The sequence below is a fragment of the Apium graveolens genome, unplaced genomic scaffold (assembly GCF_009905375.1).
Source record: "Apium graveolens cultivar Ventura unplaced genomic scaffold, ASM990537v1 ctg3334, whole genome shotgun sequence".
In the NCBI taxonomy this organism is placed as follows: Eukaryota; Viridiplantae; Streptophyta; class Magnoliopsida; order Apiales; family Apiaceae; genus Apium; species Apium graveolens.
The window spans coordinates 39,638-63,117 of record NW_027418043.1 but is presented as its reverse complement, the minus strand read 5'-3'; the positions used below and the strand labels follow the sequence as shown (position 1 = coordinate 63,117).

Here is a 23,480-nt window from a genome sequence, read left to right as displayed (position 1 = left end):
TTTGTTTGATTTGTTTATATGGTTTGTCTGTCAACATGAAAGGATCTCTTAGAGTAACTTCTACTCCTGTTTGTATTTTCTCTTCATCAGAACCTAATCCAACTTTATCTCTAGGTTGCTTGGATCTCAACCCAAATGTTGCGAGTTGACTCATCATAAGATTGGATTTTGGTTCAACTAGAGTAGCTTTCTTCCATTATCTTTCTTTTCTTCAGAATTTGAACAGTTTCATCTTCTATCAAATCATCATCATGTACTGTAGTTTGATACACTGGAATGGAAGAACTTATCTTTTTCTCAATCTTTAAAGGTTCACCAACCTTTTCTTTTCCTTTTGATTTAGGATCAATCTCAGTTTGTGATCTAGTCTTGGACTTTGAAGTCTCAGAATTTGACTTTTCCCTGATCACAATGCCTTTTTCCTTAGGTCTTGGAGGTTTCTTTGCATCAGAAGCTTTAGACTTAAGATTTATCTTGTCAGCAACAAATCTAGCTTCTTCTTCCTTGAGAGTTTCCAAATTCATTCCTGGATTTTGTTTCAGAAATAATCTTCTAGCTATCTCCTCATCAAGTGTCTGGATTTTAGGATTTTTATAATAAACAGTAGTCTGCTTCCCCTTTAGCTTCAGAGTTTGTAAAAACTTCTGAGAGTCTTTAGATCCTGAACGAATCAGAATATCAGAACTTGACATCAGACTTTGTTTATCAGAACTTGACTTCAGACTTTTAGCATTCACAACATCAGAACTTGACTTGTTCTGTGTAGAAGATTTTCCTTAAACTTTTCCTTGACCTCTACTCTTATCAGAGTTTCCACGGTCATCACCTGTATCATCCTTTTTCTTCAGTATTTCAGTAGGTGAGCATTTGGACTTAACTACCTTCTCCCCCTTTTTGGCATCATCAGGAAGTAAGAGAGAAAGAAGAAGTTCAACTGAAGATTGGATTTCATCCAATTGAGCTTTCTGAGAAACTTGGTTAGCCAGGACCTCAGCAATTTGGGCCTGTTGCTTCTCTTGAATCTTCTCAATGGCTTCAATTTTCTCAAGAGTAGGTCTAATATATCTATTCTTTTCAAGCTTAAGCTGTAGATCTAGCTTATCAGTATGTTCCTTTTGTGTATCAACCTTTTCATGAGTAGAAGAATGTAGACCTTGAAGATGTTTGGTAGATAGAGCAGTGATCTTAAGTTGTGTCTTTAAATCAACATTTGTGAGCAACTCATCAGCTTTAGCAATATGCTCTGTCAAAACATTAGAACTTCAAATGAAATCAGTATCATTCCACTTCTTGGTCCACTCCACACCTCTGTGAGTATCCTCCCAAGGAATAGGTACTTCCTTTTCACTAAATTCTTCATCAATTCTTCCTTTCCTAGTATAGGAACTGGAGTCTCAGCAGAAATGCTATCTTCAGAACTTGAGGAAGACTCATTATGTTCTGACAGCACAACAGTGTGTGAAGCAACTGGAGATTCTGGAACAGCTTCATTTAAATTCTGAACATCAGAATTTATCTCCAGAGCTGGTGTTGTTGATGTAGATGGTATCTCAGCATTTAAAATTGGAAAAAGAGTTGGAGTTTGCTGAGCATCTGTAGATGGAGCTTCCAGATAAAGAACATTTGGTATATTCAAATTATGAATATCTATTTCAGAGTTTTCAATTTATTCTTTAGCATCATATGTAGCTTTAATAGGAGAGACAGGAGGGGTTACAACTATATCAGTAGCAGTGTCTTTGGCTTGAGCTGGAAGGGCTTCAATGATAATCGATTCTTGTGAGACCAGAGATTCCTGATCCCCTTCCTCAGCTTCTTCAGTATCTTCTGATGGAGCCTTAGTCAAATACCTCATAGCCTTCATTTTCTTCAATCTCCTTGCCAATGAAGGAGTTGCTTCAACAGTAACAGAACTTACAGATTTCTTTTTTTTCAAAGTATAATTATGAGCTGCTGTTTCTGTCTGAGAAGTAACATTCTCAGCTTCAACTATCACATGTTCTGATGCATGAACCCGTGCTTCAATTGTTTCCTCAAATCAACAAAATTTATAATTGACCATAATTGTAATCAAAACATTCATCAAATGATATAGTTTAAATAGATGAAGTAAAGATTAACAAATTCCAATTAGAACATGCGCAGTCACATAATATGAGAGAAACAGAGACCAAATCTTGTAATTAAGGGAAATTTCATTAATATTTTTTAACGAGTATATTTCATGAAATTTATAGATTACATGCAAAAATTACAAGATAGTCATAGTCTAAGAATCTTAACATCAACAGCCTTAGTCTAAGAAGTCTGACAAAGCTGATGGTGGAGAGATACGGATGGATGACATTTAATTCATCTTCCTACTTTCAACAAAGAGAACAACAAGACGAATGATTTTCTCCTGCTGTTTAAGAATACGGAGATGAACTTCTCTTTGGAAAGACAACAAATCATTTTTAATGTTGTCTGGAAGTTGAATCTAGATGACGAAAGGAATGATGTTGATAGGATATAAAGTCGGAATTCCATTTCTAAAAATGGTCACAGTGTCTGTGCCATAGCAGTAAAACCAACTAAAATGTGCCATTGTTTGAGAGAAATGAAATGATGTGATTTTACTGAAGGATGATCAGTCATTTAAATAGCCAATGGAATACCAATGGACGCGATGACTGTTTAATGATTAGGAAAAAATAATGATGCCTCGTCTCCCTAGACCGATGTGTAAGAATAACAGTCAGTAAAAAGTTAAAGCAAGAGTTAATGAGCACGTAAAATAAACAATAATTATTGTGCACATGCAGTTTTTCAAGACAAACACGTTTATCACTAACCCATAATGATTATGACTGTTTTTATCTTACCCAAATATATTCTGATTTGACATGATTGTTTCAGTTTTTATCATAAATAAGTCAAGTAAAGAAAAATGACACGTAAGCATCAAGGATTCCATCAGGATTTAATATCAGAACTTAACTTATATCAGATTTTAACAGTCATCAGAATATGGCTTCTGAACTCAAAAAGTGAATATCTTTTTCTGTAATTCTTCACACAAATACTGACTTGTTTTCTTTAGAGTTTAATCATCAGAACTTCCATCAGAACTTGTCCTTAGAATTTATGCAAATGACACTTAACTGTTTGTCAAAAACAACTTAATCACCACAGTAATTTTCATCATTCACATGGAGTGAAAGTGTGTGCATTCAGCAAAATATCAGATAAAGATTAAAGTCTGATAAACTTCAGTACATCTTATAAATAAGGCATAACTAAGAAAAGTGCTTAAAATCTGTCATCAATCATGAAGTCTACTATATAACAAATTTATGCAAGAGTCCACCTCAACTGTTTGTGCTCATTTTATGCATCTTTTGAAATTCTTTTTTTACAGTGGCTTCTCAGTGTAAGTGAGTCACGACTGCTTATCAGAATTTATGTTATTGTCATAGTATTTCTCCAGTAATCAGAGAATGTGAAAAGTCACCAAGAAAATTTATTTGCTTTTCTAATGCATATTACTTAATACCAGCAATGCACTTGGGTCTTCCCTTCCACATATTTACTCTAGATCTCAAAGGAGTACCTGACTTTTATTTTCTTTTCTTTTATTTTGATAAGTGAGGTTTATCAGCATTTAGTTCATTCTTAAGATTTACTGAAATCAGAATCTGACAGATAAGAAGCAAGAATCTAGTTTGTGGCTTAGTAATAAGATACACAAAGTAAACTTGACTAAGCTCAAAATCAGAATTTGCTTGTATTAATGAGTTTCCACATAAATAACTAATTCAAACATGGGATTTCTAGTATGTTAAAGACTACTAGGTCAGCATCTAGCACAGTTATCCTCATTGGATTGAATAGTCACAGAACATTAAAAACACTATCAGAGTTTAAAGATCCACATCAGATAACAATCAGTATTTAATGAATTTCAATTAAAGAACAGATTTCATGAAGATAAGTAAATTTGTACACACTGATCATAAATTCTGATGCATGAGAACAAAAAACTAAGCAGATTTAGAGAAAGAACCTGAAACCATTCCAAGTTCATTTACCAGTCTTGTAAAAGTAGCTTCACATAGTGGTTTTGTGAAGATATCTGCTAGTTGTTGATCTGTTGGAACAAAATGCAATTTCACTGTACCTTCCATCACATGTTCCCTTATGAAATGGTACCTAATGCTGATGTGCTTTGTCATTGAGTGTTGAACTGGATTACTTGTCATAGCAATAGCACTTCGATTATCACAGTAAATAGATATTTTAGAAAATTCTAACCCATAATCCAGTAACTGATTCTTCATCCAAAGAATCTGTGCACAACAGCTTCCTGCAGCAATATATTCTGTTTCTGCAGTTGATGTGGAAATTGACTTTTGTTTCTTGCTAAACCAAGAAACCAATCTGCCTCCAAGAAATTGGCAGCTTCCACTAGTACTTTTCCCTACTATTTTGCATCCTGCAAAATCTGCATCTGAGTAACCTATTAGCTTAAAATATGATTCTCTAGGATACCACAATCCCAGATCAGCTGTACCCTTAAGGTACTTGAAAATTCTTTTCACAGCTATTAAGTGAGGTTCTCTTGGATCATCCTGAAATCAAATCTTGCACAAAGACAGGTAGCATACATGATATCAGGTCTACTTGTAGTTAAATAGAGTAATGAACCAATCATACCTCTGTAGTTAGTAATATCTACGGGTGAGCCAGTATCTTTATCTAACTTGGTTGCAGTGGCCATGGGAGTGGATGCAGTTGAACAATCTTGCATTTCAAATTTCTTCAGTAAATTTCTGGTGTACTTGGATTGACAGATAAAAGTACCTTCTTCATTCTGCTTGACTTGAAGGCCCAGAAAATAACTAAGTTCTCCCATCATACTCATTTGATATCTTGACTGCATTAGCTTTGCAAACCTCTCACAGAGTTTGGCATTTGTAGAACCAAATATGATATCATCAACATATATCTGTACCAAAAGTAAGTCATTTCCATGGTTGAGGTAAAACAGTGTTTTATCAATTGTACCTCTGTGAAATCCACTTTCCAGAAGGAATTGAGCTAAAGTCTCATACCATGCTCTAGAAGCTTGCTTAAGGCCATAAAGTGCTTTGTCAAGCCTGTAGACATGATTTGGAAATTTTGAATCTACAAAGCCTGGAGGTTGTTCAACATAGAACTCTTCTTCCAATTCTCCATTAAGAAAAGCACTTTTCACATCCATTTGAAAGACTTTAAACTTTTTGTGAGCAGCATAAGCCAAAAAGATCCTCATGGCTTCTAATCTAGCAACTGGTGCAAATGTTTCATCATAATTAATACCCTCCTATTGAGAGTAGCCTTTAGCAACCAGCCTTGCTTTATTCCTTGTAATTATGCCATCACTGTCAGTTTTATTTCTGAACACCCATTTTGTGCCAACAACTGATCTGTTCTTTGGTCTTGGCACTAGGGTCCAGACTTTATTTCTTTCAAATTCATTTAACTCTTCCTGCATTGATTGCACCCAATCAGCATCTTGAAGAGCTTCTTCCACTTTCTTTGGTTCAGTCTGAGATAGAAAAGAATGATAGAGACATTCATTTGATGTTGTAATTCTAGTTCTGATACCTGCTTCAGGATCTCCAATAATTAAGTCAGGTGTATGTGATTTGGTCCACTTCCTTGCAGATTGAAGTTGACTTCTAGAACTGGATCCTCCCCCATGATCCATGTTGTCTCCATCAGCATTTTCTGATGCTCCCCTTGTAGTTATGCTCTCTGAGACTTCAGAATTTGACTTGGATCCTTCAGGATTTGAAGTATCAGAGCTTCCAGAATTATCAGAATTTGGCTCATCATAACTAGATGAATCAGAACTTAAAGAGCCAGTAACAGGTTCTGATGCTTCTTGAGAGTCTTAAGATGTGGTAGGATCTTCAGCTTGCTCCCCCTGGACAGGTGCATTTTCCTTTGGAGTTGTTACCACAGATTTAATGACATCAGTACTTATTGGATCAGAGTTAAAGTCATCAGAATTTATAGAATCATTATTTAAGTCTTCATTTTCAAATCTCAGCTGATCGTGATCATTGAAATCTTCAAGTCCAGTCTTCTTATCACCAAAAGATTCATTGATAGATTCCATGACAACCCTTGTTCTTAAATTATAGACTCTGAAGGCTTTTGTGGAAAGTGGATATCCAACAAAAATTCCTTTATCAGCTTTTAGATCAAATTTTGACAGCTGTTCAGGATGAGTCTTAAGAACAAAACACTTACATCCAAATACATGAAAGTATTTCATATTTGGCTTCTTTTTCTTCACCATCTCATATTGTGTTTTCTCTTGCTTGTTTATGAGTGTTGCATTCTGTGTAAAACAAGCAGTCTGCACAGCTTCAGCCCAAAAGTAGGTTGGCAGCTTTGCTTCATCAAGCATAGTCCGTGCAGCTTCAATGAGAGTTTTGTTCTTTCTTTCTACAACTCCATTTTGCTGTGGAGTTCCAGGTGCAGAAAATTCCTGTTTGATTCCATGCTCTTTGCAGAACTCTTCCATGATTGAATTCTTGAACTCAGTGCCATTATCACTTCTTATAATTTTAACAGAATCTTTGACCAAATTATCCATCTGTCTAACATGATCAGTTAGGGTAAATGCAGTTTAATTCTTCTTGTGCAATAAGTACACCCAAGTGTACCTAGTGAACTCATCCACTATAACCATAGCATATTTCTTCTTTGCAATAGACTTAACATTGACTGGACCAAATAGATCAACATGCAGTAGTTGATAAGGCTCAAGAATTGATGACTCAGTTTTGCTCTTGAAAGAAGATTTTCTTTATTTTGCCTTTTGACATGAATCACAAAGGCCATCAGGAGCAAATACTGATTTTGGCAATCCTCTCACAAGATCTTTCTTTACAAGCTCATTTATGTTGTTGAAATTTAAATGAGTCTTTTGTGCCAATTCCAGCTTTCTTCAATTGATGCTCTACTCAACAGACAGATTGCAGAACCATCAGAAGTTGTTAAAAGTTTGGCTTCATAAATGTTACCATGCCTGTATCCTTTTAGAACCACTTTGCCTGTAGAATTGCTTACAACTTCACAGCATTCTTCAAAAAAATCCACATGATAACCTCTGTCACAGATTTGACTCACACTCAGTTGATTGTGTTTAAGTCCCGAGACAAGAGCTACTGTTTTAATGATGATATTCCCAAGATTAATACTGCCATATCCCAGAGTTTTTCCCATGTTGCCATCTCCATAAGAAACTCCTGGGCCAACTTTCTCCACAAAGTCTGAGATCAGGGCTTTATTTCTAGTCATATGTCCTGAACATCCACTACCAGTACTAGGATGTTTTTCCTGTTGCCCTGCAATCACAAAGACCACTAATGGTTAGTTTTAAGGACCCGGACTTGCTTGGATCCTTTGGCCTTTTTAAGTTTGTTAGCATTAGCAGCGGATTTAATATTAGAGTTTATGCTAACATGCTATTTATCAGAACTTATATCAGACTTTGCATCAGACTTTATACTAGAAGGAATTAAAGCAACTTTCTTCAAAGAAGGTTTTATTTGATAATAATCATAGTATAAACTATGATATTCCTTACAAGTATAAATGGAATGCCATAAACTTCCACAATGAAGACAAGGATTTTGTGGCTTAAACCTAACAGACTGACTCTTAACTCCTGACTTAGGAGGTAAAGAGTTTATATTCTTATTCTTCCTGCAAATAAAGCAAGATGGTTAGACTTTCCACAGTTATAATATTTCTTTCTAGGAACATTAAGAACGGGAATATAATTATTGCTTTTATTCGCACCTTCCTTTCCATTCCTATTTTTCCTAGCCGCCTTAACCTTGTTGACATTCTTTATTTCTTTCAGCTTATGCTTAAGCTGCTTCTTTGTCATTAAGCCTATGTTGACTTCATCTGGTTTATCATGTTCTAATTTGTCAGAAGTTGACTTCTCCTTAAATTCTGTCACAGACTCTTTCATCTTTTCAGAATCAGACTTTACAGTTTTAGCTACAAACTTAACAGGATTTACCTTTGGCTTAACAGTTTGTTTAACAATAATTGGCTCAATTTGTTCAGTTCCATTTTCACTTTTATCATCTCCATAACCTAAGCCCATTTCCAGTTTCCACTACTTAATAAATTCTGAGTTGTCCTGCCAGAGTTAGTTCAAGTCCTAATAATCTCTTTCTCTTTTTCTAACTCAGTTTTGAGAGCTTTATTCAATTTTAGCAATTCTCTCTAACATAAAAAGTATCATCTCTCTCTTTCTAAGTTTGATGAAACATAACTCACTCTTTTTCTAAATAATCATTCCTTTTCTTATAAGCAAGATTTTTAGAAGTTAATCTTTCATATGTTAAAGTTTGATCTCTGTAGCTAATAAACATGGTTTTAAGATATAATCTCAACTCAGTAATATCATTAGTATGAAAAGCATAAGTTGTTTGAGGTACCTTCAATTCAGCAGTTTCAGGGCTGCCATCAGCATTTGCTATTAAAGCATAATCCATCTCATCTTCAGAATCTGAAGAGTCTGTCCAGCTTTTCTTCTTTGTGACAAGTGCCTTGCCTTTGTCACTCTTTCCTTTCTTGCAGTCAGGAGATATGTGGCCTCTTTCACCACAATTATAGCATTTGACTTTTGAGTTATCTCCTCTGTCAGACTTTGCACTTTTGCCTTCATACATTCTGAACCATTTCTTATCAGTACTTCCACCTTTCTTGAAAAACTTCTTTCCCCTTCTGAATTTCCTGTAGGCTATCTTTGTGAAACCCTTCACCATAAGAGCACACAATTTCATCATCTCTTCATCAGCATCTATTTCAGGTAAACTTTCAGTTTCTGAATCATCATCATCAGAACTTGATGATTCTGAATCAGACTTTATGATGAGAGCTTTTCTTTTGCCTTTCTTTGAGACAGCCACTTTGGGGAATTCCTCATCAGCCTTGTGAGCAATTGTCCTTGACTTTCTCCCTTGTCTCTTGCTTCTTTGATCCATCTCAAGTTCATAAGTCTTGAGCATACCATAAATTTCATCAAGAGTAGTTTCATCAAGAGCATAGTTGTCTCTTATAATAGTAGCCTTCAAATCCCAACTTTCACGAAGAGTTAAAAGGAATTTTAGATTTGAATCTTCAAGATCATATTCCTTATCCACTAGTAACAGATCATGCAAGAGTTTGACAAACCTGTCATGTAAGTCAGGTAATGACTCATCACTTTTTGAGTCAAAGTACTCATACTTTTGAGTGAGTATAGTCTTCACCGGTATGACGAAGCATATCCAACTAAACAAATGGGGCACCCAAGGCACATATCGGCCTAAAGGTATTATATCCTGTATAATACCTAAATCTCCGTTGGACCGCCACCACGGCCTCTTACGCAACCATCCAATCTTAAAACATTTTATTGAAAGGGGTCATAATACTCGACACCCTTATAAACTTTTATCCCCCCCATTTACTTGGGCAGGAATACTCGCAAAACCAATTCATTTTTCTCAAAACCCAAAATATTTATAAATCCATTCATTTGATAAGTAAAATCACTTAGCTATTCTGAACATAGAATAGCAGAAGAGTACTTGCATAAAAAGAATCATTTAATTCAGCGATATGTAAAATATTTATCTATCTTGAACTGAGAGTAGGGAAAACAATACTTGCATAAGAAGATTTAAAATAAATATCATTTGAACAATAAGTGATGATAAGGATACTTGCCTTTGGTTTTTAGCAGTTAGTCACACTCGTATAAACACAATTATCTCATTATGGCATCTCAAGGCATCACCGTCTTTTACTTCACTAAATCTCTGATCTGCTGCTCATGCAGTACTACAACCCAAGATTCCATACTATTCAGCTCTACTCTTCATCCATTCCATCCGGTCCTGATCGACTCGAATAATCCTCATCTATAATTAAAATATATATAACTTTAATCATCTAAACGATAATTACTCGACGAACAGCGCGTCAAAACCCTATCATCTACCTATACGATAGCCCACACATAAAGGAAACAGTCAAACACAAGACTTTTGACCCATGTACACACGTAATTCACATAATACGTAAGCACATAATCCACGTATCACATAATTCATATCATATATGACCCAGTCCGTCAAAAGGTTCGACTAGGTACGTTTAAAATTGAAATCGGGTCAAAAATATGATTTATCGATCAAAAATCGACTCAGAATGATTCATAAAACAAGCGACCTTTCGAAACAAAAGAATTTGGGTCTCAAAAGTATTTTTATTGAAAGCGGAATATTTTTCTGAGTCTGTACGCGTTCGTTTCGTATTAAACGGACGAACGGTTTATTTTCTACAAATAAAATACAAATAATTAGGAATAAATCAATTAATAATAATATTAATTGATTTTTAAATACTAAAATATAATTTTTAAAAGTTTAAAAACAATTTTTAGGAATTATTTGAATTAATTATAAATAATTTACATCTATTTAACTATTTATAAATAAAATTAATTGATTAATGATTTAATCAAATAATTAAACTCATAAATAATTAACTAAAATAAATTATAAATAATTAAATCAAATTGAATTTTTGAAAATAATTAAAGAAAATAATTTTAGGAATTTAAAATAATTAAGAAAATAATTTTTAGAATTTAAAATAATAAATAAATGATTTTTGAATGTAAAATAAATGATTTTTAGGAAATAGAAATTAAATTTTGATTTATTTTAAAACTAAAATATGGGGAAACAGTTTTGGAAATAGGGTTTGGGGCTTTTTGGGATTGAAACCGGGTTTTAATTCGAAAAAATGGGTTGGGGAACGGGTCGCCGGGTCGGTGAAGAATACCGCCAGGACCATCTGCAGAATCCGGCATGTCGGCCGGAGTCCGGTGAACTCCGATCAAGGCCAAAACGCACATATTCGCCCTGATTTTTAATGCCAATCAATTCTCAACAATCATAACACTACCTAGGAACTACCAGCCACCAGAATCAGTAACTTCATCGCCGATTCCGACGGTTTTGCCATAGAAACCGGCGAGACCTTGAATCTTCCGGCAAAAAAAAATGACTTCCCTCGTTTTCAACCCAAAATCAACAAATCTTCTACGGATTTAAAGATTGCATAATTTCCAATCTATCTATATGCTCATAATCAACAACAACCATCCATATAAATCAAAGAAATCGAAAATAAAAATTGCAAAACCCAAGAACTCGGGTTCGACGATTTAGCACTCAAACCGTGAAAATAATTGATGGAATCAACTCCTGGAATCATGTTAAAACTATCTATAACATTAAAATCAATCAAAACACACACAAATCAAAATCAAATTTCAAAGGTCAAGAACACAAAAAAAATCGATTTTACTCAATACTTCACCTCAGATTCTGAAATTGGTATGGTTAGAAAGAGTTTGAAACAAGGATCAATTTGATATGTAGAGCGCTTGATTTGGTTTCCTGGATTGCCCACAAGCATCAATCAAAGTTTGGTTCAAAGATTTTACCCCCAAAATGTGTTCTTGGTAATTCTTTCTAATTTCTAAATTTTAATCAATTAAATGAATAAAATAAATTCAATACAGCTATTTATATTTATGTAGAATTAATACCCCAAAATAACTTAAGGGTGTTTTTATCCCCATAATTAAAATAACTAGGCCCCAAAATAATAATTACGGGGAATAATTTTAAAAATGATAAAATATAAAGTTCGCATCAAAATTCCCCAAAAATTGCGAATAATTTAAAAATGCAGAAATACTGGGTAATTGAAATACGCAAAATTTTATAAAAATAAAAACATAAATTTTGTGGGTTTTGACGTCCTGGTGGGGTCCCGGTGGGGTCCCGATTCGCTAATTTTTGAAAAAACGGAAACGATACCTAAATTAACAGAAAACCCCGAAAACTCATAAAATAAATTCAACACACATAAAATGAATAACGCAAATAAACACGCGTCCAAATAACGGATCGATTCATATAAACACATTTTAAACACGTAACGAGTATCCCATTGGATCAAATCGGATCCGAAAATAGATTACTTAGCCGCTAAGTAACTATAAAAAAATACAATTTAATACTAGATTTGGATAATTATCAAAACTGGGTTTCTTATAAAACACCTTATACGTAAATAATGTAATAATATCCGCCTTCGAGAATACGGGTTTTGTTGATCTATTAAAACGTTTATCATATCGAAAATTTTGCGCCGGAACGTGTACGGGTCAAACCGTAATCCAGATCGAAAAAGTTGAAACACGGAAAATGTCCGGAATTACTAGATTAGGGTAGGAAGGAGTTTTCGGAAGAGTTTCGGGTTATAAAAACGCAAAAACAGTTGAAATTGGACGATTCTCAGCTTTATAAAATAGTTTTATAATTACTCAGAAAATAATTATTAAATCCATAAATTACTATAAAAATATATAACAGCCCAAAAATTACCAGAAAAATATTTTAATTATCTATATTTTAATATGGACATATAAAAATTAGAATACTCAAAGAATATCACATATAAACATCCAAAACATCAACTCCAATTACCAGATAATTTACTAAAATTCACATAGATAATTCCAAATAATAATAATAATAATATCTGAAAATATGGGATATTACAAAAGTCGTCCATCTACATGTAAAAAATGATACCGTTATACGACTGATCATCGTATCTCGGGGGCTCCAGTGAATGTCCTATTTTTTCAAATGAAATTGTGATGCAATACCGTAACCCAAGCCTAGGTGCTAGGTTTACCATTAAGGTATTTGCGGGATAATAAGATAATTCTTTTCGAAAGAAGGTGTGAATCACCGAGGAAAGCTATTTTAAATAAACATACTTATCGTATATGGAATTATACCTAAATTTCTTATACAGTCTTTTCATACAGTTCATTATTATGCTGCGCATTATAGCTCACACTTATTTTCTTAAATTGACACAACACAACAGTGAATCAAGATGCCTATCATGAAACTCACGGCCAGGAAACGGGTAGGAAACGGCCAGCTGTTCCGTAGGATGTTTGGTGATGTACCTCAGGTAGACCGAATAAGCTGGATTGGTTTTCAGTTATTTTTAGTCCGGCTTATTTACAAGTATCACTATTTTAATTTATTTGAAATTGTAATTTTGCTCGATTTTATCATAGACCCCTTTAATAAAAGTGTGAGGTGAAATTTAGGGTTAAGTTTAATTAGAAATTGTTTATTAAAGTAATCAAGATCTAGTCATATGTGTGAAATTAATTAAATTATTTATTGTTAAAATACATATTAAATTTTTATTAAATTAATCCTTTTACTTTAAAATTAATATTAAATTTTAATTAAAAAAATTACAATTTTTATATAAGAAATATTTATTATATGTTACATTTAAAAATTTTATCCGAGCCGAGCCGAGTTACCGAGTTCGAGCCGAGTCTGAGCCGAGTCCGAGCTAAACGAGCCGAGTCCGAGCTAAACGAGCCGAGTCCGAGCCGAACATACAAAAAACTCGGTTCTCTTAATTATTCGAGTTTATTTTTTTGTTGCCGAGCGGAGTTCACTTAAACGAGCCGATTCCGAGTTCACTTAAAAACTCAGCTTCATAATATTTATCATGTAGCTGCAAGTCATTTATCAGTTTGTTGAATCTTTGAAAAACTTCAGTAATTCCTTCTTTTGGTTTAGCCATAAACCCTTCATACTGAGAAACCAGAATCCTCCTTTGATTTGACCTAACTTCCTCTATTCCGTAACATAATATCTCTATTTTTTCCCAGATCTGTTTGGATATGTCACAGTTGACAATGTTATTGTACATTACATTGTTAAGTGACTCTATCAAGATCAGTTGCAAGCCACTATCTAGAGAGACTTTTTCTTTCTCAAGTTCAGTGTATTCTGAAGGATCTTTAAGAGCATAATGTGCTGGAATGATCATGTCTCCATCTGTAGGTTCCTCAACTCTTACCATGGGGTGAAAGGCCCATTCTTGAGGATCTGAATGTATAATGGATTGGACATCCTTATGAACAACATCATTTTCTTTTTCTATAATGTATAGTTAGATCTATCAAAGGTAGGGTTTTTGATATTGCTTAGTTTCTCTGTATTCATTCTTCTAAGATCTTTAATCTGTTTGCTATCATATTTTGCTCTGATACCACTTGTTGGGTAATGAATACAACACAGAGGGGAGGTGAATGTATTTTAAAAATTTTAATGGCTTTTTGAACTTTTAAGAATGGTGAACAAAGTAATCTGTATTGTAGAGCTAATATGCTTTAACATAATAATTAAAACATGCACCTGAACACACTTATCTTTCAAAACTCACTTAATTTATATTAAAATTAAGATAGTGTTTTGCTACAAATTTCTGGGTTCTTAGTATGTTAAGAACTCAGTTTCTCTCTTGAGAGTTACAAGATTATTCAGATCTATTTGTTACAACTAAAAACAAAGCATCTAAGGTTTACTTTGTAGACATTGGTTTTACACAGCATGTAATAGCATGTACTAAACCCTACTTTTGGATAACTAAATCTTTCTATTTCTGACTTAGTATATCTTTGCAAATCTTGCATGTCTGTGACTTTACTTTGTCCGTTAATCTTGGCCTTTGATCTTGTACTCTTTAAGTTGCTTTTGTAGACTTATCAAATCATTGATTAATTTGTTTGTTGATTGATAATCCTGGATATAAAACTGATCTGCATTCTGTACTTGAGCTTTACATCGAGATCTCCAGTTAGTCATATAGAGAACTCGACATCTCGATAAGTATAATGACTTATCGAGATCTCTTATTACTCTACAGTTGTTTTGACTTATCGAAGTCTCTGAGTTCTCTATAAGAGAATTTAACTTGTCGAGATCTCTGATTTTCTGCATGTAGAATTGACTTATCGATATCTCCAATCTCCATGTCTTCAACTTGGCTTGTCGATATCTCTGAGTTCTCTAGTGCATAAATGACTTGTCGATATCTCAGAGATCTCTAGTGATATTTTGACTTGTCGATATCTCTGAGATCTCTAGTGATAATTTGACTTGTCGATATCTCCACCTTCATATCTTCATTTGGCTTGTCGATATCTCTGAGATTTCTCTATAAGCTTTCCTTGACTTCTCGATAAGTCATTCTGGAGTTCTCGAATGATTTCTCTATAACACTTAATCTGTGACTTGTAGATTTCTTGACTTAGAATATTTTTTCCAAAACAGATTTATTCAATACCAAGCTTCTTCACACTTTCTCTGAGGCATGATATTCATGATCTTCTTCTAGAGTTTATTCTTAGGCTTGAGACTGTTTATAGAAAAATACTCCAGTCTAATCTAATTACACTTTTACAGACTTAAGTGATACAATACAAAATGCAAACTTAGATTATCATACAACTTACTTAGGGTTGTCAATTTGACTTAGTCTTGTTATAGTACAGGCATGTCTTGCACAACAGTCTTCTCATAGCATTAGGACAGATAGGTTTAAAGCATAATTGTTTTTCATTTCATCCCTTCTTTGTTGTATTCTCCTCATCACATCTTTGTGAATGGCCTTAAGCATTGAAATTATAGGGAGATCTCTATATTTTCTTACGCTACTGTTAAATACCTCACAGTGGTTATTTACAAAGATATCACTCTTGCAGATGTCTCTAAATGAACATAATCTACTGATCACTTTCAAAACCCTCAGTATCTGTCTCTAAAAACATCAAGTGGATCATTATAAAATCATAAACATAAATATAAACCCTAACTCAAATTAGGGATAATTACCTCCATAATCTGGTCCCTCATCAGGATTATATATATATATATATATGCGTTTTTGCGATCTCTCATGTACCACACCATTGCAGTGACGCCTTACCAATTTGGGCGGGAGGAAATGAAACGGCTTCTTCTAATTAAGCGGGATGAAAATTAAATTGGGGCAAAGTACAGACCACAAAGTTGTGTTTTAACCCCGTTACAGAACCTAACCCAGGAAATGACTGAAATACCCCTGCTCAAACTAACAGAATTAGACATTATTGACGGAAAGTTGCAATGTGTTAATATTTTAGTTTATTAATATTTCAAGTGGTAGTTTTTGAATATTAGTATCTTAAGTGTTCTGACAGCCTAAGCATAAGCACACAAAATGGACTTTACTTATATAGGAAAAAGGAAGGATATTTTGGGGAAAAAAGACCCCCACTGAAATGACCTATGTGCCCTTGTTTTTCAGGGATTATAGTTTCTTTTTTACACCTAGCCCACCCTCGTACAACAACTACTTACACGGTTACACCCGTTCAAAGTACAGTGTGCCCTCGTCTCTCGATGTCTGTCTTTGTGGAGCCCATCGTTTGAAATTCTGGTAATTATCTATCGTCACTGCTTTATCTTTTAGTATATGTATTCTGGATATCTTTTAGAATAGTGTTGTGTTGAGTTAGAGTTTCTTGATTAGTTTTCTTGTAAGGTGAGTTGTACCTGATTTCTACACCACCATAGAAGAATTTTAAAGTTGGATAGGCAAAAATCACTTTGTGGCTGCACTTGCATCTACCCCTTGCTCATCTTATTATCCACCAAATATTATCTTTCAACAGTGAAATTCAATGTATCTTCATTTGTGGTTCTGTTATTACCAGGAAAACTGAAGTGATAACCGAAGATGGCACTTTCAGTAATTTCACCAAACATTCCCTCCAACTCACACTCTCCTCCACTTCACAAGCATCACAAACATCATGCTTATCTCCTCAATCTCTTGGCTAAATCAACTTCACTGTCTCAACTCAAACAAATCCAAGCCCATACACTTCGTACAACCTGTCCAAATTTCCCGGACACCCTGTTTCTCAACACCCGAATCTTCCATGTCTCTTCATTGCATGATCTTGACTACACTTTTCACCTTTTTTCGCAGTTTCAAAACCCCAATTCTTTTGTTTGGAACACCCTTATTCGCGCTTGCGCGAATAATGAGGGTAAGAAAGAAGAGGTGTTTGGTTTGTATAAGAGTATGTTGTGTGATGGAAGTGTAATGCCTGATAAGTACACATTTCCTATTGTTCTTAAGGCCTGTGCTTACCTGTTTTCGATATTTGAAGGGAGGCAGTTGCATTGTCATGTTTGGAAACTCGGGTTTGGGTTGGATGGTTATGTGAATAATAGTTTGATTCATTTCTATGGGTCTTGTGGATGTTTGGATGAGGCCCAGAGCGTGTTTAGGGAAATGAGAGAGAGGAGTGTAGTTTCTTGGAATGTTATTATTGATGTGCTTGTTCGAATGGGGGGGTTTGATGAGGCGGTGAAATTGTTTCGAGAAATGAAGATGGTGTTTGAGCCAGATGGGTATGGAATGCAGAGTATGATTAGCGCGTGTGCTGGTTTAAAGTCGTTGGCCTTAGGGATGTGGTGTCATTGTTATGTTTTGAGGAAGTTTAGTAGTGAGGTTGGTGAGTCGATTTTGTTGAACAATGCTTTGGTGGATATGTATTGTAAATGTGGTGCAGTGGATATTGCTACGCAGGTTTTTGAGAGGATGAAGAAGCGTGATATTCATTCGTGGAATTCGATGATTCTTGGATTTGCTATGCATGGTAAGGCTGAGGCAGCATTGGAATGTTTTGATTGTTTGGTTGAGGAGGAAGAATTAGTGCCTAACTCTATCACATTTACGGGGGTATTGGCTGCTTGTAATCATAGGGGTTTGGTTGTTGAAGGTCGCAGATATTTTGACATTATGGTTAATGAATACAATATTCAGCCTGTACTAGAGCACTATGGTAGCCTGGTTGATCTTCTTGGTCGGGCTGGACACATTGATGAAGCTCTTGATATTATTGCAAACATGCCCATGAAACCTGATGTTGTAATCTGGAGAAGCATCCTTGATGCTTGTTCCAAGAAAAATGGAGGTCTAGAGCTAAGTGAAGAAGTGGCAAGGCAGATCTTTGAATCTGAACGTGTTGATTGTAGTGGTGCATATGTGCTTCTTTCAAGAGTCTATGCAGTAGCTAATCGGTGGAATGAGGTTGGTTTGATAAGAAACTGGATGACTAATAAGGGAGTGAAGAAAGAGCCTGGTTGTAGCTCAATAGAGATGTATGGTATTTCTCACGAGTTCTTTGCTGGAGACACATCTCACTCAAGTACTAAAGAAATATACAAACTGCTTGATGTCATAGACAAACGACTGGAGACAATAGGGTATGTCCCTGATGTTTCCCAAGCACCAATGATAGATGAAGAGGAACTTGTAGATGGCAAAAGACATTCACTTAGGCTGCACAGTGAAAGACTTGCCATTGCTTATGGGCTCTTAAATTTGCCCCCGGGAGTGCCAATACGTGTGTTTAAGAACCTTAGAGTCTGCAATGATTGTCACAACGTGACCAAGCTAATTTCCAAAATTTATAATGTGGATATAATTGTCAGAGACCGTACTCGATTTCATCATTTCAGGAACGGGTCATGCTCATGTATGGACTATTGGTGACGAATTGGTATCCCATGTTGTAGTCATTTAACAAAATTAGTCAATTGTTGCTGAATCAGAGGTAAGCCTAAACTCATTCTATTTTGGTACTCTGCTGTTCTTAAACCTTAAATTTAAATTTGAACAGTCAATATTGTTATTTTGATTATTCCAAATAGGAGTTCACTCACTAACTTTTTAGTGCTCATCTAGATCAATCTACTAAATTAGGCTACTGTAATAAACGGTACTTCATATAATCGAGTGAAGAAGTATACTTTTGCCTAGAACTAGAGTATGTATTGTCCATCAATAGGTTAAAATAAAAAAACAAATAGGATTTATGTGTAGACACAAATAGTTCAATTTAGAAGGTCCTGAAAATAATTTACACAATATTCACTCCAGTTGCAACATCGTTCTTAAAAGGTAAAAAATGAAGTATTACAAGCAGGAGCCAGATGTCATCAAACAACTAAAAATGTGACAAGTATTATATTTTTGTTCAAAATGCAACATGAAACATTTAGATTTCACCATTTCTTTGATCTTTTAGCGTTCGTCATTAACTCATACATCCTTATGGAAAGGTTAAACCATTATGATGACGAGATCATATATATGAAGAAGAGCCGTAGAGTAGCAAAGTATTATGTACTGAGGATTCTTTTTTTTAGAACTTTAACCTGCCTTTCAATTTTAGGTGATGTCTTAGTACGGTTGTGGAAATCATATTAATAGTTTCTTCGAGGCATTCATCTAACAAATTCCTCCCCATTCTTCAAAAATTACCATAAATAGATGAGTTATCTATAAACAGCAACTCGGTCAACTTAAATACGGACCTAAGAGGTTCTTTTATTTAGGTTCAATCTCTAGCTGTTCGTTTGTACTAAATTAGAGATGATGCTTTCTTTTGGTACGTAACGTTCCTATACATACAGTTTTTATGTTGGTAGCTTGCAAATATAGATGGCTGCACAAATTGCTATGACAATATATTATATTTATCTACTGAAACGTCAGCTGTCGAGATCATGTGGTAGGTAAACCCTTTTTTTTTCTGTACCGGAAGTTGGTTATAAATGCTATCAAAGCTTTAAATCTCTGCATACTGTTTATGGCATTTAGTGCTTAGGCTGACATTGCTGGTTCTAATTCGCTAAACTGTTCATGTGGTCTTCATAAGAATGTTGTTCTCGCATGGATTTTTATGTTCTTCTATGAACAAGAGTTACGAGCCATTGGCTGCAGCATGAAATTTATTTTTTTGAAAATTTGTATCCAGGCGGACCTTGATTATCTTTGTATTATAAAACAGTACTCATCTTCTTTAACTGTTAGTGCATTGTGCTGTCTTATGCTCTTTTAACTGCAGTATTTACTGAAGTCTTCGTAGAGTGTTCCTTCAATGTTCAATTCACCAGCTTATTTACGATGAATATTCATACACTTTTCTGGTCCCTCTAGCAGAATAAATTATTATTAAGGTACAACATTCTAGAATCTCTGCCACGAAGTCTGTGTAGCCCATAGTATACCCCACCAAGGATGTTGTAGAAAGACAAAGATTGTTGAAGAAGAGTAATGATTCTCGCAGGAATTTGCTTTGTATATCCAGTTATGTGCTCTTTTGTACTGCATTTACCTTTTTCACTGAAGTAATGTATTGCCTTTTGCTAAACATACTTTCAGGTTTGGAAGATCCCAAGAAGTCCATACTTCATCACCTAAACAAACAAGAGGTGATAAGTAGGTCTATTTTTTCCTCGCTTACCTAATTGATCTTCTGCTTGGATCTTTCCTGAGCACTGTTAATTTTATTATGTGCTTCTTCTACTATCAGTTCAGGGGGTCCTCCATCAGGTCTATATTGCTGACATTGAAGCTAATGAGCGAATAACATGAATTTAGTATTGTAGATGGTGGAGAAAATGTCATAGGTTTTACGCAGACATCCTCCCTTGTAAAATATAATAATTATGTTAACCATCAGTGTTAGCCAAAATTATTGCTTCTTCCCACAAGCAATAATAACTTATCCACTACTTAAGTTTCAAGCTGTAACCGTTTGACAATGTCAAGAAGTTGGTTGGCCAAGTTAGTTGTTGCTGGGTGGAATTAATGTACTACACATATGTGTTAAAGTACACTTAGCCAATTTGATTATCTACCTAATTCTAAATATTATCAGATGTAATACGCATGGTGACGAGGTCTGGCCACTGGAGAAAGGTCAAATGGGGCAGAAAAATAGACATTGTGCTCAACAATAGAAGGCCAGTATTTCACACTAGGTTTAACTGTCTAAGGTAATGTTATTCCTGTAATCTATATTCTCTTGAAAAGTTTCATAGTTTGGAATACACAATATTTCTATGTCACTCATATATCCATACTGTCCTGTTTAATTTTCACCTCCCTAAATGACCAATATACCAATAACCCTTTAAGAATTTCTAAGGATCACTTAAAAGATTGTTAGGAGGACTAAACATTAATAGACAATAATCAGTAGTCCCTTTCTGGTTTTAAAACCTCTTTCCTCATCAGTATCTACTTTGTTTGACGTGACATCGCCTACATTAGCTGTCATTCGTGTTCTAAATGTCCCCCTAATTCATTTTTTTATACACTAAACCTTAAAAATTTAATCAAAAAGACTGAATATAAAGGAAGACTGATTTTAGACTGAAAGTTTTGTTTTTATGACCCTTGCGTAAAAGCATAAATGTGTGTGAGTATTGATCAATATATTTTATGTTATATAGAGAGTTGTTTTGAACAGATTAGCTGCATTCCGTAGTGTAACTACAACTGCATTATTGTAATAGCTCCGAAACTTGAAAAAAGTTATGCTTGCAATCTTGCTATAAGAGGGACTTCGCACTTTTGTAAATATTGCGTTAGAAATTAAACTGGAGTGCATATTTAGGATGTGTATGGGAAATGATTTCAAGGATCTTATTTACATATAAAGGTCCTGAATATTAATTTCTATACAGCCTTTGGCAATATTTTTCTGTTGAGACTCTGATAATATATTTCAGTGAAGTTACCCCTTAAATCTTTTTTTCAGTTGCTTTATTTACCCAGTAGCTACTTTGTTTATCTCATAAGTTTACTTTTTGCGCACGTACCGTCTGAGTGCCTTTATGTTCAATGAATTCCAGATTTATGACGAAGCTGTAGAAATCATGCCTTGAATATAATTATGAACATTAAACAAATTTTTTAATGAATGGGATTTGTTCAACAAAAGGGAAAAATGGTAGCTCAGCTTTAGCTTATGGTGTAGATTCTATTTAACACATCATAATGGTATATGAAAAAAGCTGAAAAGCTGGTTTTTTTTTATAAAAAATATTGCCAGCATGTAACATTCCTAATGGAACTGGGAAGATCCAAAGGAGCTTCGAATTTAGCAGAGAGGCTGTGGCAAAAAAATCTTAGAAGCAGCACATTTATAGGATTTGCGGCTATCAATGGAGATTAGGTGCATTACAGAAAAATGCTTGTCGGAAAAGTTGATCTGTTAGTTTTTATCGAATTCTTTATAAGTGATGAGGGTGGGAGCTTGTGGCTTGTGGGGGGAACTAAACTAAGAAGAAACAGACATGGGTTCATGTGAAAAAACCCATGATTGAATACACCAATGCTCTTTACTGTTTAACCCATATTTTCAATCTGCCTTGAGTAATTCCAATGAAGTATTACTGGTCATGGACAGAGAGTAGTAATTTTCATTTAGCTACTTGTAGTGATACAGATAATGTAGGATAGTGATATACGCACCCTAAATTTATTATTGCACATCCTTATTTTTTATAAAATATATTATTATTCATGTGTGTCTTTTTGCTTTAAATTTTTTTAAATATTGGAATTTATAATTGTATAAATTTAAATGTTTTAATACTTGCACCATTAAATTTTCGCTTTCCAAAAAAATTTATTTTAACATTATAATTTAGTAGTGGTATTAAAGTTTGAGTTCTATTTATATCATTATAATTTTTTCTCTTAATTTGATATAATAATAATAATAATAATAATTCAAATTTCAAATATTTTGAAAATACGATTTTTCTACCAAATACAACAATAAATAAATAAAATAATGTTTCAGAAAAAATATAAAGAAGTTTTACATGATTTTTTTTTGAAGTACGGCTTTTAATTGGTAATCACATTTTTAGTGCTGAGCATTCGATCGGTTCGGTGCAAAACTGAACCAAATCGAAATAATCGAAAATCGAATTAGCATTTTTTTTAATCCGAATCGAACCGAATTTATATATGAACTGACCGAAAAACCAAACCGAATTATTTCGATTTTTTCGGTTCGGTTTATAAAAGTCGAAAATTTTAAAATCCTTGTAAAATGATGTTTAAATGATTATCAAGAAGGCAAGAATCCCACCAAACACAATAAAAATTGCGGCATTTTTCTATTATTTTCATAATTAAATCTTAAAAAACTTTAAAAAATAACAATTTTAATAACTAATCTTCAATTTTGAAGTTAGGTTATTATTGTAAAGGAAAATATTATTTTTAAGCTTATGCATACACCGGAAACCTAAATAATTATATAATTTAATTTAATTTTAATTTTACATGTACATTATACTTGTGATTTAGGAACTATAAATAGAAAATCATATAGAGGTACTCAAAAGAAAATTGGTTGGTAGTGCAGGGAAGATGTAAGGGTATTTTAGACAAAATATTATTAAGGGTGTGTAAGAATAAATTTAGGGTGTGTATATATTAGCATCTTTAGATATTTATGGTTTATTTGAAATAAGTTTTGACTTAATTGGGTTACTGGAATATGCTCTGAATCTTGGTAAACTCATCGGATTCTGGAAATTTTCAAACTTCCGGTGAGATTCTTTTATAAACTTGTTTTAATTAATTCAACCGAAGCTAGTTAAATT

At 34.1% G+C, this 23,480-nt stretch overlaps 1 protein-coding gene across 14 annotated transcripts; it reads left to right on the top strand.

Annotated features, from left to right (window-relative positions):
• Positions 1 to 16,335: 16,335 nt before the first annotated feature.
• Positions 16,336 to 22,352, top strand: LOC141701090 (pentatricopeptide repeat-containing protein At1g59720, chloroplastic/mitochondrial-like). 14 transcript variants are annotated; one of them, XR_012566673.1, is made up of 4 exons: positions 16,450 to 18,619; positions 20,233 to 20,282; positions 20,732 to 20,849; positions 21,911 to 22,352. XR_012566673.1 is itself a non-coding variant. In XM_074504735.1 (2 exons), exon 2 carries the CDS (start codon positions 16,729 to 16,731, stop codon positions 18,556 to 18,558), a length of 1,830 nt encoding a protein of 609 aa, XP_074360836.1. In that variant the 5' UTR covers positions 16,336 to 16,428; positions 16,706 to 16,728; the 3' UTR covers positions 18,559 to 20,641. The 14 variants fall into 14 exon arrangements, 1 of the variants encoding a protein (XP_074360836.1); XR_012566674.1 differs by having other exon boundaries at positions 20,233 to 20,289; XR_012566672.1 differs by lacking the exons at positions 20,732 to 20,849; positions 21,911 to 22,352 and adding an exon at positions 20,389 to 20,641.
• Positions 22,353 to 23,480: the final 1,128 nt, after the last annotated feature.

What these genes read in the sequence shown, in the direction of transcription:
- LOC141701090 (XM_074504735.1), top strand. Translation starts at nt 16,729, where the DNA reads ATGGCACTTTCAGTAATTTCACCAAACATTCCCTCCAACTCACACTCT.